The sequence below is a fragment of the Cololabis saira genome, chromosome 5 (genome assembly GCF_033807715.1).
Source record: "Cololabis saira isolate AMF1-May2022 chromosome 5, fColSai1.1, whole genome shotgun sequence".
NCBI lineage: Eukaryota > Metazoa > Chordata > Actinopteri > Beloniformes > Belonidae > Cololabis > Cololabis saira.
Window position 1 is genome coordinate 33,166,489 of NC_084591.1, and position 18,698 is coordinate 33,185,186.

At 43.9% G+C, this 18,698-nt stretch overlaps 2 protein-coding genes across 2 annotated transcripts; both read left to right on the forward strand.

The window, feature by feature from the left end:
• Window positions 1-881: 881 nt before the first annotated feature.
• On the forward strand, window positions 882-5,665 carry gnb5a (guanine nucleotide binding protein (G protein), beta 5a). The gene is made up of 11 exons (XM_061721694.1): window positions 882-1,080; window positions 1,597-1,733; window positions 1,824-1,865; window positions 2,624-2,700; window positions 2,781-2,913; window positions 3,190-3,333; window positions 3,419-3,510; window positions 4,167-4,215; window positions 4,297-4,393; window positions 4,500-4,666; window positions 4,755-5,665. The coding sequence occupies exons 1-11, from the start codon at window positions 945-947 to the stop codon at window positions 4,764-4,766; spliced, it is 1,086 nt and encodes a 361-aa protein (XP_061577678.1). The 5' UTR covers window positions 882-944; the 3' UTR covers window positions 4,767-5,665.
• A 1,274-nt stretch (window positions 5,666-6,939) lies between these two features.
• On the forward strand, window positions 6,940-18,400 carry ap4e1 (adaptor related protein complex 4 subunit epsilon 1). Its single transcript, XM_061721711.1, has 21 exons — window positions 6,940-7,249; window positions 8,264-8,335; window positions 8,453-8,576; window positions 8,832-8,905; window positions 9,454-9,575; window positions 9,680-9,839; window positions 9,933-10,099; window positions 10,182-10,255; window positions 10,342-10,464; window positions 10,547-10,656; window positions 10,734-10,873; window positions 11,716-11,828; window positions 11,930-12,048; window positions 12,156-12,458; window positions 13,282-13,393; window positions 13,479-13,617; window positions 13,704-13,956; window positions 14,500-15,033; window positions 15,123-15,313; window positions 15,397-15,557; window positions 16,771-18,400. Exons 1-21 carry the CDS (start codon window positions 7,109-7,111, stop codon window positions 16,929-16,931), a joined length of 3,393 nt encoding a protein of 1,130 aa, XP_061577695.1. The 5' UTR covers window positions 6,940-7,108; the 3' UTR covers window positions 16,932-18,400.
• The last annotated feature ends 298 nt before the right edge of the window (window positions 18,401-18,698 follow it).

Consider the following 18,698-nt stretch of genomic DNA (forward strand, 5'->3'; position numbering starts at 1 on the left):
ATTGTGCTTGATCTACTTAAAAAACAATAAGTCAACTTTTTGCATGAGATTATTATGTAGATCAAGAAAGACTAGTCTTTGTATAAACTACTTAATTTTATGTATGTAAATAATACATTTTGCAAGTACAGTCAACTTGATTGTGTTAAGTTTACTTTATCAAAATTAAGTTGAGTTTAAAAAGAAAAAAAAGAGAAAAAAATGAAAAAAAGAAGAAAAAATTAGAAAAAGAGGAAAGAAAAGGAAAAAAGACAAAAAAATAAGTTGACTTTACTTGCAAATTAATTTTGTACATAGGCCTACTGAAAATTAAGTAGTTTATACTAGGCTTTCTTGATCTACATAAAAATGTAATGCGAAAAAGTCGCCTTAATTTTTAGAAAGGTCAAGCAAGATATTTTTTACTGTGGTGTTCTACTTAAACGAATAAAGCATGTTTCATCTAAACGTTCATTTAGATGAAGATCATTGCTTGTTGTTTGTGTGTAAATGAAAAGATTGCCTGGAATTACATAAATACTGCTTGTTAAGGAAAAAATGCACAATGTCTTGTTTTTTGAGCAGATTAGGTTCAAAACTAGATGTATTTATGTAGCAACAAACTTCATTTTTAATTGTTAATATCAAAGATTTAAATATGTTATATTTACATGCGCTTAGATGTATTTCTTTCAGTGTATTTCATCCACAGAGCCTGTGAGCTTGCTCGTGGTGCACATACATACATTTATTAGTTTTTTTCCTTGGTGTGGTTAGTGTAAGATGTGTTATTTGTGACGGGCTGATGGGCAGGAGGATGCAGGATGCAGCTCAGCATCCCCGGGATACTGGTCCCTCCTCCCTGGAAGCTGGGGCAGCATCTTCTCCCTGTGACGTCAGCAGCATCAGCTGTTAGCTCCGCCGCCAGTCTTTCCGCCGCCGAGCCTCTCGCACCAGGGAAATATATGAGATCCCCTCCGATCCCTGAAATGGCGACACAGGAGGTACAGCTGAACGAGACTCTGGCTCACCTGAAAACGGAGTCGGACACGCTGAAGTCGAAGCTGGAAGACGAGAGAGCGAAGCTGCACGACGTCGAGCGTGAGTGCTGAAAAATGGAGAGGCCTCGGTGCGCTCCGGCTTTCTGCGCCGTGCACGGGATGAGAGTCCTGGTCCCGAGCACCTGGGGAGGGGATCGGGCAGGGATCGGGCTGGGGTCGGGCAGGGATCGGGCAGGGGTCGGGCAGGCGGTGCAGGGTGCAGGTCTGAGCGGGGGAATGTTTTCCCGACCGGGAGCTGTTTGCTTCCCCATTTTGGACCCCAGCGCCTCCATCCGAGCCCCTTCCCTGGGCTGGTCCGGTCCCATCCAGTGCTGTCACATAGGAAGGCTTTTTTCAGTGAATGTTGGCCCAGATTTATTCTGCATGAGAGCAGATTAAACTAAAATTGATTTACTTTAGTATAATCCTAGCTGCTAACAGAAATATTAATCAAGTCTGTGCAACAGAGGCATGCAAATGATGTGGTGTGTGTGTGTGTGTGTGTGTGTGTGTGTGTGTGTGTGTGTGTGTGTGTGTGTGTGTGTGTGCGTGTGCGTGTGTGTGTGTGTGTGTGCAGTACATCAGGTGGCGGAGAAGGTGGAAGGCCTGGGTCAGTTTGTCATGAAGACCCGCAGAACTCTGAAGGGACATGGAAACAAGGTTCTGTGCATGGACTGGTGCAAGGACAAGAGGAGAATCGTCAGCTCCTCGCAGGTCACAAGCTTAACGCTAACATAAACTTCAAAGAAAGTGTGTTTGTTTTTTTATGAAAATACTTCCTAATGCTCTCATTTCTTGGCACAGGATGGAAAAGTGATCGTGTGGGATGCTTTCACCACCAACAAGGTACATCATCTGTCTCAGTAAATGTTTTTTAGATCCCTTTTCCTGCTCTGTGTAAATTGTGGATTAAACGGATCAAATGGCGTTTACTGTTGAGTTATGACAGAAGCGGCTAAATGTCCTTAAATGAGAGCAGATGCAGGTGATTTGACCTGAACCACATTCAGAGTATTGTTTAAACCAGTGGTCCTCAACCTTTTTTCAGTGATGTACCCCCTGTGAAATATTTTTTCAACCAAGTACCCCCTAACCAGCACAAAGCACTTTTGGTTGTAAAAAAAAGACCTAAAACAGAGCACTGTGCCATCAGTAACTGATTTATTAAACATAAAAATATTGCTGCTACGCTTCAACCACGACTCCACCGTTGGTCCAAGTGATTGACAGGTGAAGCCAGGTGATTGACAGGTTAGGTGGAACCATCCTGGTGTGGGGGAGACTCTGCGGTTTAGGATAATAAGTTGAATAGCTTACTCCTGAAGATGAAATTCATTTTATGAATTTAGACTTATATTTTCCTCAATTATTTATGAAATATTTATTTTTAAAGGATTTTTGCATGCAATCTACTTTTTAAATATATGTATATTTTAAAATCTCACGTACCCCCTGTAGTGCCTTCACGTACCCCCAGGGGTACGTGTACCCCCATTTGAGAACCACTGGTTTAAAACATGTCTAAACAGATTTAAAATGGTTTTATATCTGTCATGTCAAAGCTCTCTGCTCAGTTTTAACGATGTTTGATGACTGCGTCTCAGGAGCACGCTGTGACGATGCCCTGCACCTGGGTGATGGCCTGCGCCTACGCTCCCTCTGGCTGCGCCGTGGCTTGTGGGTGAGTGTGTCACCGCTGCTGATTCTCCATCTGCTGTCTGGGAGGGTGTCCTCTTCCTTCATACGCTGTCTGTTTTTCAGGGGCCTGGACAATAAGTGCTCGGTGTATCCTCTGTCTCTAGACAAGAATGAGAACCTGGCTGCAAAGAAGAAGTCCGTGGCCATGCACACGAACTACCTGTCGGCCTGCAGCTTCACTAACTCCGACATGCAGGTGAGGGGAGAAGAGGAGGTGCTGGTTTACTCATACCACACTGGTACAGCGTTTCTATTTCTTATTCATGTTTAAAGATAAATCTCCCTCCTGCCATGGTCCAGCAGCTCCTTCTCTCTTTAATAACTCTCAGCAGCCTCGATCCTGGACTGATGTCCCAGTAACGTGACGTCCCACACAGCAGAGACGAGCCATTTTTAGCCATGTGATATATGAATCTTTTTTTAAACCCGAGAGCCATCATCATTCTTCCTCCTCGTTCCGGGTGTCATATAGATCCTGACATCCAGCGGGGATGGGACATGTGCATTGTGGGATGTGGAGAGCGGGCAGCTGCTGCAGAGTTTCCATGGACACGCAGCAGATGTGCTCTGTCTGGACCTCGCCCCGTCCGAGACCGGAAACACCTTTGTGTCAGGGGTGAGGATACGCTCCTCGCAGCTGTGTGTGCATCCAAGCTTGTTTCAGCATTGAATGTAAACTGTTCCCTTTGCTCTCGTGGCAGGGCTGCGACAAGAAGGCCAACGTGTGGGACATGCGCTCCGGCCAGTGCATTCAGTCCTTTGAAACCCACGAGTCAGACATAAATAGTGTGCGGTAAGTCCCTCGCTCAACTTTGACCTCTGATTGAAGCGTATACTTCAGTCGGTCCTGAAGTGATCGTTCACTGCAGGAAATGTGCTGAATTATTATAGGTTGGTTCCATATTTTACTGATTAAAACAATGATGAGACCCGGATCAGTACAGACCTCGTTTTTTAATAATGAACCGGTGTCTTTAGTTGCACGACCAGAATATGAGAGATTCTTGAAAACCTCGTACACTAACTTGCTTTTATTGAACTTAGACTCCATAAATCAATGAGTTTCATGATAACCATTCTGAACGTCTGTGAGAGGATTGTGAGTGAAGTGATGACAGGAGAGACACAGTAGAACCTGGATGAGGTTAAAGAAGTACACATTATGTACTTTAACAATCACAACGTGGCCATACTCTGTTTATTATGTAATTCTGCATCATTCTTCTTATTATTAACTGTTTACAAATCATCTGTTGTTGCATAACGGTATTTAAATCCATCAATCTTAAACCAGTGGGAGAAAAGTCCCAATCAAGAAGCACCACTGAAAAAACACGCTGTAGATTTATACAAGTAAAATCACATAAAAGACCCTGCAGCAGGCAACATTTACATCCATCTGAATAAACTCTTCTACCTCACATTGTGTCCGACTGTCTCCTCTCGTAGGTATTACCCCAGCGGAGATGCGTTTGCATCTGGCTCAGATGATGCTACGGTGAGTTCTCAGGCATTATTTCTGCACTAAAATGTGCTGTTTTGAATGAATTTAAATGAATCTCATTCCCTTTCATTGCAGTGCCGTCTGTATGACTTGAGGGCGGACAGGGAAGTGGCTATTTACTCCAAAGACAGCATCATATTTGGGGTCTCCAGTGTTGACTTCTCCCTCAGTGGTATAGTTAGATTCATGTCCTGTTACTTCATGCATGTTGGTGTTAATAAAGTTCAGCTGTTCTTGAACTAAGAGGGGAAAACATTTTGTCTTCCTGTCGTTTCCAGGGCGACTGCTGTTTGGCGGATACAACGACTACACCATAAACGTCTGGGACGTTCTCAAAGGAACGCGGGTGTCTATCCTGTTTGGACACGAGAACCGCGTCAGCACGCTGCGCGTTTCCCCGGACGGGACGGCCTTCAGCACCGGGTCCTGGGATCACACCCTTCGGGTATGAAATACTAGTAATCGTCTGATTTAAGACATCTGGCACAGCGCTGTGACGCCTCCGTTGACATCTGTCTCTCTCCTTCCCCCAGATCTGGGCCTGAGCATCCAGACGCCAAGGATCCAACCGGAGACGCACTGGCGTTTCTGTTCGCTAGAGTACAATCACAGAGAAAGAGACTCGACCCTGGTTGTACATAGAGCATATCAATAGCACTGTACATAATCCAATGTCCTGTTCAGGCTAGATCTGCATATTTCAAAGAGTAATAAAACCAAACGGCACGCTTGCATTCAGTACGAGGAAAGAAACTCCTGGTTAATATTAGGTTGTAAAAAATATATTACAGAAAATATCCGTGGTAGTAGCTTGCATTGGCCTAGGATATGAAGTGACACAGTAAAGTGACGTGTTGTATGCGCTCAAATAAAGGACTATATTTGTTAGTTTATTTATATTATGAGCGATCATGGAAACAAATGTGAGCTTTTTAGACGCACCAGTGGGGGTGGAGGGTTCGTCTGGGAAGATAGGACAGACTTGTAGAAATTAATGTTATTTACTCTGATGTCAAGTAAAAATTCATTTTGGATATGAGAGACGACTGTCTTGTTATATTATATTAAAAAAAAAGAAGTTTGCACTCAACAAAGACTTCTCCTTTTTCAACAGTCACCCATCCGCCGACCTTACAGGCACATTTACACATAAACCTTCATGGTGGTGATTTCTCATCCATGTCGTCACTTCTCATCTGTTTTCAGCTCCAACTTCCTCCCAACGTGCACATTCAGCCACTACAGACATGTGCATTTGTGATCCCCCACGAGTGAATGAAATACTGATACGTTCAGAATAAAAGGATGAGAAAGTACTTCTGCTCATGCCGTGGCTGTAATTTCATATTTACTGTAAGTATTTTATTGTAGTTTAGTGTACAGATATACAAGAGACTGTTAATCTGAGTATTACAACCATAATAAAATCAGTTTTGAATATCAACACTGTCTTATTCTTTTATGTCTCTCAAATTGTTTCCTGGAGGAAACAGTTGCCTGTCAGGGATAGTTGCATGTAAACAGTCATCCCCCCTGAAATAAAAACGGTCAAAATCATCCCCCCTGTAAAACTGCCATCCCCCCTTTCCATCCCTTATGTCATTTCATCAATGAATGTGGTTTTACTGCTATTTCAACATTTAGAGTCATCAACAGAAAAATAACACCAGAAAAATTTTCACCGGTTTCAATTACATTTTCACTTGAAATAAGTAGAAAAATCTGCCAGTGGGACAGGATCTTCTTATTACAAGCAAAAAAATCTTGATCCACTGGCAGATTTTTCTACTTATTTCAAGTGAAAATCTACTTGAAACAGGTGAAAATTGTTGTTTTTTCCAGTGATGAGTCTTGTTTTAATTGTAATGAGATTTTTTTTACTAAAACGAGACATTTTAACTAGAAATAGGACAAATATTCTTGTTAAGATTTTGAGTTTTTGCAGTGATCCATTTTACTTATCCTGTGAAGGACAGTCATATTGATAAGTTCAGAAAACTGTTTTTTATTTTTGTGTTTTGATGTACTTGATGTAAGCCCAGTGGATATTTAAAGCTAGAAGAAGGCTGCATTTAACTGCTGCTATGTCATTCCTGCAGTATTTCTGCAGGTGTTTTGGTCACTGCTATTATTTGTAATATATATTATATTATTTGTAATCAGCACAAATTATCTGCCCCCATATGATAAAATCCACCATCCCCCCTGATTTTTTTTTTACAACTCGAGTACTGCCTGTAAATGTACAAGTAGCCCACCACAAAACAATTAGTTTCATTTTTCAGTATCCTTAAAAGTAGGAAAAAAAGTAGGACAACCTGCAAATGAGGAGCAATACCAATATATTCAGAAATTATCAGAAAGCTTGTCAGTGTTCTGTTGAGACCGGTACATGTTTATAATGAGTGTTAACGTTATGATTTAGTGCGTGTACATGCAGTTTGCGTACAGAAAAACAAATGAAACCCCATCGTCTCATCAGCTTTGGTCCACACAGCACCCTCTACTGGCAGAGACACGCAACTACACGACAAATAATTAAATAAATAACCAACAAAACGATTGGTTATAGAGAATAAACAAACAATAAACATAGTTATGCTCCAAAACCGTTTATTCTTATTATTCATTTTAATTAAAATTAAATATAGAATTACAGCTCAAAAACGAATTTGACATAATCGGAAGTGACGTCATGAAAACTCCTTGCGATGCCTGCCGATTCAAAATAATGGCCGACTTCAGATGTGACATTTCTTTTCTTATAACGTTTTTAAATGTTTAAGAAGTAACGCTGAACAAAGCATCATTAGAATGGATAAAAGCTTGAATAAGTGTATTTTTTAAGAGAGACCTTCGCTGCAAAAGGCGCTTTTTTGCAGCCAAAATGAGTGATGTTGTGGAGAAAACGCTGACAGCTCTGCCGAGCCTGCTGTCTCTGGACCCCCAGCCTGGATCTGCAAAGCTGTCCTCCACCTCCAAACTAGGACACCTGATCAGGGGGATCACCGAACTGACGTCCAAGCATGTGAGTCTGGCTTGTAAAACCTAAAGCAGGATAACCTGATCAGTTTATTCGGCTGTTAGCTTGCTTAGCTGCCTGAGCTACTTCATAAAGGTGGATTTTAACGCAGCCCAGTAAAGATGATGATATTGCAAAGTTAAAAACGAATGTACAGACACCCCCTCTTGCTTCAGATGTGTTTTTACCACCTTGCCAATTAAGTGAACGCTGAGCTGAGACTGTTTTACAGACTTGTCTGTGATGGTGTGTTCACGTGTTTGTTTGTAGCTCAGACATTTGAGTTCTGGTTTGTTAGACTGGAAGTATAATAACTAATACTTAAAAAGAACAACAATTTCCATGTATTATTAGGAAGAACAGTTGATTAAACATGTGAGTACATTTAATAATTTCATGAAAACAAACCTGATGCATTAAGATTCATCACAACAATAAAACGACTTGCAAATTAATGTGTAGGTCCGGGATGCCAAAGCAGCTCTGATCCACTTCCAAAAGACCCCTGAGCATGTTTTGGGATACTGGGCATCTGAATGTTGATAGCCTTCATGGCTCACACCAGTCTTTCCAGTACAGTTTATGCTTCATCAGATTGAGAGCTGGGTAATACCAAGCCAAGTGAACAGCTTCAACTCAAGATGCCCCACAAACCACTAGACCTGACTGATGCTCTAACCCAGAGGATGATTTTCAAACACACTTATACATTCATTTATACGGGCTGGCGTAGCTAGACCCTTGACTGATAACTTAAGTGTCATGGCCCGGTGGCGTAGAGTTGTGCAGATTTTAAACCAAAAACCAGTGAATTTGACCTTTGACCTTGACGACGCAATTAAAGGCATCAATACATTGTTAACGAGGAAAGTTTTCAAACGTTATAACATTAAATGTTGCTCTGATAGACAGAGGTGTAACATTTTACTGTAATGCACTGACTAATAATAGAAACCTCAATGTAGGTGATGCCCCTGTGTTTGATCTTATTTATGTTTTTGTGCATTTCTTTCTTTGCAGGAGGAGGAGAAACTTATTCAGCGCGAACTATCGTCCATCAAAGATCAGGTGTCCTCCCCCAACACCACGATGGTACTGTTCTCCTGGTTTTCGATCCTTTCTTCTTCTTTTTTTGCGTATGAAACCACTCGGTGATGTCTGACTTTTACTCATGTTACAGCTTCTGTCCTGTTTTATGATTTTGTTCAGAGGCAGATGAAGGAGCTCATGGTGAGAGCGATATACTGTGAAATGTTGGGCTATGAGTCTTCTTTCAGCTACATTCATGCCATTAAACTGGCTCAGCAAGGGAACGTTCTGGAGAAGCGAGTCGGTATGTGACTTTCTCATTTTCCTAATCTACGGGTTATTAAAAGGCTGTCTTTAGTTGTAAAAGTTAATGGGCAGAAGCTGACTAGGGAGGATGCTTGACGTTGTCAGAAAAACGGAGACCTCGATTTTTGTCAGCGTCTTCATGCATAGCAACTTCACACTGCTTAAGTATTCAGAATTCAATTTTAATCTGTTGCAGCTTGTCTTGTAATAAATTTAAAATGCTTATAAAAAGTATTTTGATTATTTTTTTAAGGTTACCTTGCAGTTTCCTTGTTTCTGAATGAAAGCCACGAGCTCCTACTTCTCCTGGTGAACACCGTTTTAAAGGTGGGTGTTAAGTTGTTACAGCTTCTGTCATCATTTCTTAAACACTTTATGAAGTGATATTGATGAGTGATATTAATATCAATCAAAAAAATTCTCTTTGCTGAGTTATTTCATTTAGATTAAATCCATTCTATGGCGCAATACCACTTCTCACCACACGGTGTCAGCATATCACAAGAAAGTTAATCCGTTTATTTATGTCCCCACGTGGTTTGGAGTGGTATTGCTACATAAAATGGCTTTAGACCAATACTGTTATGTAAAGAGCTGGTTGAAGTGGAGCTACTTAAATATTTAATTCCACCACATAAAAAGTGGATTGTGCTAACTGCTCTCATAGGTGACATTAAACCACAGCAATAGAAGGTGGAAACATTCATCATGAATCCAACTATTTTCACATATCAACAATCGCACTCTTCTAATGCTATGCATTTTTTTTTACTGTCAACTCTGTAAATTGTCATCAAGTTATGATGATGTAATGGTGACAATCCTACAGATTTCAAAGGGAGATTACGTGGTGTTGACGTATTTTGTTTTTGCAGGATCTCCAGAGCACAAACCTTATTGAAGTGTGCATGGCTCTCACTGTTGTCAGCCAGTTGTTCCCCAAAGATATGATACCTGCAATCCTCCCCCTGGTGGAGGAGAAACTCAATCATCCCAAGTAAGAAACTCTTGTCGTCTGCTCAGACACATGACTTTCTCCAGATCATTCACTGGAAAACCTGCTTGAATGTCATCCTTGATAAGTATTTTTGAAATTTATAGAGAAATCATTCGACGAAAGGCGGTCCTGGCACTGCATAAATTCTACATGATAGCACCAAATCAAGTTCAACACATCCACAACAAGTTTCGTAAAGCCCTGTGTGACAAAGACCCCGGAGTGATGTCGGCCTCGCTGCACATCTACCTGCAGCTCATCCAGGTAACAACCTCGAGTCACTGCTCATGAAACACGTCGGACTTTGGTCCACTGGGGTGTAAGCTGCTCACGCCACATTTCTTTTCTGGGCTGCAGGAGAACCCAGACGGCTATAAGGACCTGACAGTAAGTTTTGTCACCATACTAAAGCAGGTGTTGGGAGGAAAGTTGCCCATGGATTTCAACTACCACAGCGTTCCTGCTCCGTGGCTGCAGATCCAACTCCTCAGAATACTCTCCCTACTCGGGAAAAATGACCAGAGGTAGTCATTTGTTGCTCGGTTTTCAGATGAACCAGATGTATCTGGTCATAAAATAAAATCTCGTGCCGTTTTCTCTTCGCAGCACAAGTGAGATCATGTACGAAGTCCTGGACGAGTCTTTGAGAAGAGCGGAGATGAACCACAACATCACTTATGGCACGTTCACGTCTCCAAGGCTCCTTGGTTTTGTTCTTTTGAACTCTCCCATCATCCGCTTACTCTTCTTCTCTTCTGCTTTCCAGCAATTTTATATGAGTGTGTTAAATGTATTTACACAATTCATCCTAAATCTGAACTTCTGGAAAAAGCTGCCAAGTGCATCGGCAACTTTGTTCTGTCACCCAAGATGAATCTGAAGTATCTCGGTAAGACTGAGAGACAGCCATCACCAACATCGCTTGTTTACATTCAAAAGTGGGATCTCCAGTGTGTCTTTTTTTCCTCCAGGCCTCAAGGCCCTCACCTACGTGGTCCAGCAGGATCCAAAACTGGCCCTGCAGCACCAGATGACCATCATCGAGTGTCTGGATCACCCTGACGTCATCATCAAGCGGGAGGTGGGCTGGCGGCTGGGGTGCTCTGGGTTGTGGGGGTCCGAAAGTTTGCAACTTTAACGGTGTTTCTTTTCCCGCAGACGCTGGAGCTGCTCTTTCGGATCACTAACGGCCAGAATGTCACAGTCATCGTAGAAAAGATGCTGGATTTTCTCCGCCTCAGTAAAGACGATCACACGACCACCGACCTGGTGGGGAAGGTGGCAGAACTTGCAGAAAAATATCCTTTGTCTCTCTTGCTAAGCTGTGCTAAGAGGTTTTTATTGTGTTACGTCCCACAAGCGGGTCGATGGCTGAGCGGGGTTCCACTCAATCTCATGTTGGGCGTCTTTCATCTCATTTTGGTTATTTTGGGCCACTGAATCATTGAGATGAGATAACGCACCATTTGTCTCGTTTTTTTTTTTTTTTTTTCAAAATCTTTTTTAATTAATTTCAAAGCTTTTCAACAGTTGTTCATGTACAGACAGTGTTAAATGAAACAGCCATTTTATAAACACCAAACCCACTTCCCACCCCACCCCCCACCCAGCTCAGGTCATGAGGCACATAGAGATACAAAAACAACAAACCAAAAACAGACAAACCAAGCAAGTAAACGAACAAAATAAATAATAGTAAAATAATTATAATAAAAAAATAATAGTAATAAAAAAAAAAATCAAAGAGGGGAAGGGATACATAGGGAGTCAAAGAGAGGATGATTTGGGTAGTTATTCAGTCCTCTTCTGCGTCTGGAATAATGAGCAAATGGTCAACATATTCCAGCAAAGGGTTCCAGGTGTCCTGGAATTTCTTTATCGAGCCCATGAGGGAAAATCTAAGTTTCTCAAGTTTAATATTGTACAAAACTTCCTTTAATCTATTGATTGTGTGCCGGGGGAGAAGTGTGCTTCCACCTAAGCAAAATCAAGCGCCTGGCCAACAAAGTTGTGAAGGCCAGGGCTCGTCGTGCGGCAGTGGGAAGGTCAGCATTGGGAGGAACGCCAAAGATAGTCATTTGTCTCGTTTTTGTCTTTTTTCCTGCTGTACATTAACTTACTTTCCTATAAACCGTCATACATATGCACCGGACAACGAATGGTTCATTGAAACTATGAATGAGGTGTTTTCAGTCGGTGGAGACACGATGCAGCCGGACATCCCAAACAGTTTTCTTAAATTGCTCTCTGAGGGTGAGACGACCACAAATCCAACTTATTCTGGCTTGACCTTCTTTAACCAGAGACAACCCTGCTAGTAACCCTTCACTGCTCACTGTGTCTGTAATTCCCAGGATTTGACGGTGTGGAAGAGGACAGGAAGTTGAGGCTGTTTGCTGTGAATTCCTACATTTCCCTGCTGCGAGGAGAGCCCAGCAAGCTGCCACAGCGCTTCCTCCAGGTCATCTGCTGGGTGAGTGCTGCTGGCGCGGCCGGCACGACGACAGATCCATGTGAGAGCTTCAGCAGCAGAGAGCTGAAACTGTTGGTGCAGAAGTAACTTCTCTCTGCTGTGTTCAGGCTCTTGGGGAGTACGCTCACTTGAAGGAGGATCTTGAACCTGCTGCAGTCCTGAGGCTTCTGGCCAAACTGTTGGACATGAAGAGCAACGCCGCCGAAACCAAGAGCTGGGTCCTCATCGCCATGACCAAGCTGTGTTCTGGTGCAGCGGCCGTCTCTGTGGCTCAGGACGTCTCCGAGGCGTACAGCGGCTCGCTCGATACCTTACTGAGACAAAGAGCTCAGGAGCTGCAGTGCCTCAGCCAGGACTCTGACCTGCACGCCAGGGTGTTGCCCGGCAGTGGTCGCCTGGAGCCCGTGGAGGTAAAGTACATGCAGCGGCTGCAGGACCCATGTTTAAAAATAGAGGTTTGCCAACACGACTCCTATATGAGCTTTTGAGCCGGGTACATTTTGGCAGCAGTCTCTTGTCAGTTTGGCTCGAGGCTTTGAAACAAAAGGTTTAAAGAAACTGGAGGTAAACGGCTTTGCTTCCCGAGGGAAGTGCATCCGCCGCTCCTTATCTCTTGTTTTTGTACTACAGTAAAGAAAGATTGAGTCATGAAGAAGAATTGCACACCCTGTTGGCCTCTTAACCCCCACCTGTATTTCACATGATTGTCTGCTCGAAAAGAAAGATCCACCCGTTCAGATTCCGGTTTTAAACACTCAGGTGTCCTTCGCACACATCAAGAATCTGAAGAAGAGTGAATGAAAAGCACGAGGACAGGACTGGACTGAAACTGGATGTAAAAGGAAAGAAAAACACAAATACTCAGTTTTCAGATGCTTGCTGGGTATTTAAGCCCTCACTGCTGTCTAGAGGTAGCGCTGGTTGAGCTATTGTTGGAGGAACCTGCAGTCACCTGCCCTCCATGGTGATCAGGCCGATGGCGGTGGGAACCAAATAACCGGATTAAGGACTGCAGCCATAATCGCAGCAGCTTGTTCTGGCATGTCCACAAGAGAGAGAAGACTTTGAGAGCTGTTTCACTCATTTCTTAAACAGTTCCCTTGCTGCATGTCATTGTTCTTTCTGTTGTGGTTAGAGAAAGCGTTACCATGAAGCTGCCTGTTGGCCGTTTCTGAGGTCTCTTCCAGCCCGACTGAAGGGAGGATTAATTAGCAGGTGTGTCTCCATCTCCAGGTGGATTCCTCCCTGTCATTTCTGGATGGATTTGTGTCGGAGGCTCTGGCTGCAGGCGCCGCTGCCTACAAACCACCTCATCAAAGGCAGGAGGAGCTGACTCGATCCAAGGGTAAAAAAAACATTTGAGCAGCACTCTTGACTATTGTTTGGTTCTGTTTTTCACTTTGTTTTGTCCTTTGTTTTGTCCGTGGCAGCACTGAGCCTGGAGCCCTACGGCCTGTCCCTGCCCATCAGCATGTCCTCCAGCAGCATCACAGACAGGCAGTCTCCCACACTGCTGTCCATGAGCTCGGGTCTGTCCGGCAACAGCACCGACCTCTCGCACAGAGGAGGGTGGGTAGACCCGGCAGCCGCTCAACGCCGGCAGAACCGAGTCCGCTCGTTTTCTTGACCCTGCTGGGCGCTTGCTTGTGTTGCAGCTCGGCTACTCTGAAGCTGGACGGCGTGAAGAGGGTTTGGGGGCGAGAAGGCTATCTGTCCCAGCGGGAGCCCGTGGAGGAGCCGGCCCGCGTGGAGACCCCCAGCCCGCTCCGGTCTCCCGGCCAGCAGGGAGACGGCGGCCCGAACAGCCAGACTCCGACACCGACTCCAACCCCTGAATGTGACCAGGACAAACAGCAGCTGGCCTCCTCGCTCTTCGTCGGCGTTTCCTCCCAGAGCCCCGTGTGTCTGGTGAGGTTGTTTACTCGTTTAGTTTTTTTAGATCCTGATCAATTTGTTATGATTGCAAAATGAGATTACACAAACATTTAAATCATTTAAATCTGGAACTCGTCTTCTGAGAAGCAGCTGCAGACACAAGACAATGAAGCCACTGAGCTGCTCCTGGAGCTTTACCCCCGGGTCCAAATTAGGAACTTTTGTTTGGCGTCAAAGAAGCACAGATTTAATAATAATAATAATCATAATAATAGTAAATATTATTATAATGAACAGTATTTAAGCAGCAATATCCCACATTTTAGTCAGAGACTACCGTCACTATCCAACTGTGCATCCATCACTTTTTTTATGGCAGGAAACGTTCAGTATATTCTTGATGAGTAACTTCAGAAATGGAAACAAATATAAAACCACCCCGCAGACAAAGATGGTTTAAAATAAACTAAGCAGGAAGGAGGACGTGACCTTCAGCCGTTGTGAGGTGTGAAGTCTAAGATGTGTCGTTCTTGGCTGCAGATGTGCGCTACAACTCTTCCGTTTCCGTTTGCACAGATGGGGAAGTCCGAGCCGGCGCCGCAGCGATTCAGACGCAAAGCCAAAGATTCGGGGGCGTCCATGACCGCAAGTGAGCGGGCCGTCAGCTCGGTGGCGTCGCCTTCTAGTTCTGTGGATAACATGCTGTGTACCGACCTGCTGGAGCCCGACTTCACCTCAGAACCGCCCGTTTCCTCGACTGAGCGGACACGTCGGCTCTCTCTGGGCCTCTCCGCCTCTAACGGTCCATGTGAGGAAGAGGCAGAGCAACCTGATGGTGGCGTGGTGGGAGGAAACCCCCCGATCGACAGAGATGATCCTCGCCCACAAGACGACCCAGACGGGGACGCGTGCCTCACTTCTCACCTCCCCGACGAGCTCTCTGGACTTCCTCACTCGGAGATCCTTCCCGTGTGTTCCAGCCAGTGCTTGAATCTGTCCGCCTGCCACGTGCAGAAGGAAGATGCCTTGGTGCTGGTTGTTTTCATCTCCAACCCCGATGAGGCTGCCGTTCGGCAGGTTTCAGCGCAGCTCCGATCTGAAGAGCTTGAGGTAATTTACACAGTAGGACACCATCATTGGGGATGTGAGTTATCTTTAGTCTTGAACCCAAACATGTTCTTCTGCTGCTTCTACTGCAGGTATCCTCCATGTGTGAAAGTCCTCTAGAGGAAGTGAGCGGGAGCAGCGTAGCAGTTCGCCAGTACTCCCTGAAAGTGAGAAGCCCCTCTGTGCACTTTGAGCTGGGTGGGATGGTGTCGTACCAGCCGTCTGCTGGGACGCCTCAGACCATGCAGTTCTCGTACAAGCTTCCTCTGTCCAGCTTCATCAGGTGGGGTTGTGTTTGCTGCAGCTGCTGCTGGGGGTGTGGCCTTGTGGGCTCCGTAGTTAATGAGTGCCACGTGTTTCCTGCAGACCCCTGACGGTGTCTACAGAGGAGTACGGGACCATGTGGCTGGCCTTCTCTCACGACACCAAGCAGAACCTGACCCTGATGGGTGACGACCGGGAGCCTCTCGCCGCCACCCTGAACGCACTGAAGAGGAAGCTCCAGCTTCATGTTGTGGAAATAATAGGTGGGGATGTTTGTTTGACACGAGTCGGCATGATTTAATTTCTGATATCAAGAAAATGACACGGGGAAGGATTTCAATTTCAATTCTCAACACTGAGACGATAACAGCATCATAACAACTTGCTGAAACTGGAAGAACAGAAAGAAAGAAGGTAGATTTTGATTGTTAGGCCATGTATCACATATAGTTTTGTAGCCATATTTGATCTCGTAGAGGCGTGCACTTGCACGTAAACCTTTGTTTATTGAGTGCAGTGATGCAGGAGGACAGCGTCTGCTCTGATTGGGTAACACGCTTTGGTTTGGATTCATTATGTTAAAGCTGGGCACTGTGACGGGATGGGTCTCCGTCTTTACCCACCCCTCTTCAGTTTCCATGGTACATGAACTGGGTCAGTGCGATGCCATTGACTAACTGTGCAGAGAAAACACCAGGTGTCAGTTTCTATGAATCAGGACATTAAAGATGAGAATCATAGTCATCATCTTATCTGTGAAGTCTGCTAAATGCAATCTTGGACAAACAACCACACAACGTATTAATACTGTGGTTATTCTTTTTATTTCTATTTTATTTCTTGAGGAATTTTTGTTATCCCCATGGAGGCAAATTCTTTTACTGTCAGTCTTTTCTCTTACTTCTTGCTTTCATTTCATTACTTTAATTAATCTTTTTGAGGGTAGGCAAATAATAAGCTTTGCTTCAGCCTACACCTTTTTCGGTCTAGATGGTATTTGTATATTGGAAATTTTTGTAATGTTTTCTTTGAACAGTGTATTCGTTTTCTTGTTGTCATTTTTATTCTTTTTTTTTGGGATGTCATGACCAAAATAAACTAAACTAAACTAAAAACTAGAACAACAAAGTACTGCTTCCAATGCTAACCGTGGAAACCGCATGTTTACAAACAAGGCCAGCATTTTAAACATCTTCTTTAGCTTTCAAACTCATCTCTTGACGGTAGTTTAGCACCAAGAGTCTTAAACGTAACGGCTCAGGAGAGAAGTTGAGTGATCCCGAGGAAGCAAATGTGCCGTGGTTAGTTTTTTCCAGTTATCAATTGTTGGCATCGCATAATTTCTGAGATGATTATTGACAGAACCTCTTAGTAGGGCAAGCATTTAAATGAAGGTGGAGCATAACTCCACCAGCAGTAGTCCTTGTTGAACACCATCACAGACGGATCTCTCTTCTCCTCCTCTTCTCGCAGCAGGTGTGGAGGGTATTCTAGCCTGCTGCCTCCTCCGGGACCAGCCGTGTCTCATGCACTGCCGCGTGCATGCCGGCATGCTGGCCGTGTGGCTGCGCTCGCCCATCCCCGACCTGCCCGACTGCCTCCTGTACCACTGCCAGAGAGCCTTGCAGGAGCTCTGAGCCCCCCCCGCCCAGCAGCTACGTCAGCAGACTCACAACCGCTGAAGAGACGAGCGGACGGAGCCGCCATCCAGGCGGTGGGATCTGCTGCTGCGACTCCTGTGTCTCGTCGTTCCTCCCGCTGTACGTTGTGTTGCAGGCGTTGTTGCCGTGTGCAGGACTTCTTGTTTTTGACTGTTGAATAGCAGGTTATTGAAAACTGTTGAGAGATATGACGTGTAACCCCTCAGGGCTGAACCACTTCTACCCTGAGTAGATGAGTAGATCTCTGGAGGTAAACGTGAAGTACTTTTTTATTTGATTACAGACTTCAGCCTGTAGAAAGATGTTCGGTCATAACTTTTCATTTCAGACATGAGTTTTAAAATCAGTATTCATCCAGTTTCTGAGGATAGAAGAATGTGGATGCAAAAACTCTGTTAGACAGTTTTATTTTTATTTATTATCCTGTTTAATTTATTCAGACTTCATGATGAGAGTCAGACAACAAGAGGATCATCTTTACATCTGGACTGATTTTGTATGAACAACAGTGTCACCTAATCATGAACTTTGGTACAAATGACATATTTGTGAAAATTGCCAAAAGTTATCTTCACTAGCTGGTTTTAAGACTCTGCCTCAGAGTCACGCACACGTTTGGTTTTACTTTTTATATATTTGTTTTCTCGTTATGGGGAAAAAGTGATGAAATGTGGGAAATCATGAAAGGGACTCTGATAAATAGTGATAAAAACCACTGATGTGGTGCGGTGCAGCAGAAATAAGGTTTACAGTCGTCTTTGTGTAAAAGTGCGTCACCAACACTAACATGCTCCCGGTTCTTTGATTCATGGCAGTTTTAGTCTTAAAAACAGCAGCGGTACTCTGGCCCGTGCTGTCTTTGTCTTAAAGAAGCTTTGCAGATGTGTGACATGATGATCTATGCAGAGCTCAGACGGAGCGCTCTCTCATCAATATATTTTCTTATCAATACAGTGTTGAAACATATTTATTGAACTTGTATCGTAAATGTTTTGCATTACTTTCAGAGACGGAGAAGAAGGAGCTTCGTCCTTGTTTGACTGCTCTGTGACGTTTTTGTTTTTGTGACGTGTCTCAGCCTGTTTTAGTCCGAAGGGGCAGTTCAGGGGGGTTCGTGGTTCTGATGTTTGTAAAAGGAACATTTTTACCTTCTGCCTTATGTTCAAATGCCAAGATGGCGTGCTTGACTTGTGCCTGTGGTACAGATACAGAGTCCCAGTTTCTTGGAGTGCCTGTCACTAAATACTGGTAAAACAGAATAAACTCAACTATTGACCTGAATTTGTCTCATTATTCCTTCAACTGAGGTCTTAAATTCAGATACACACATGTGTAGGAAAGGTTGATAACATAAAAGTAGTTAATTCCTTTTCATGCTAAATGCAGATCCGTTCACTGTCATCCCAACGTGAAGGTTCTCAGGGACACCTGGAGTCCGTCTCCCCGCCATCACATGACGCGCTGCTGCAGGATCACAGGGACGGACTTCACAACAACTTTGCTTTTTATTATTTTACTTCTTATCATTTTATTTCATTTTATTTGTTATTTACTGTTTAATTGTGTCTTGCCGCTTTTAATGTGGATGTAAATCACTTTTCATTACCTTGTGTTGAATTGTGCTATACAAATAAACTTGCCTTGCCTATAAAGAAGCAGGAGATCAATAAATGAACAAGCAACATTTCCCTGATGGTTTGGGTCTGCCTTTAGTTATGTCCACATCTGTATCCAGTTAAAGCA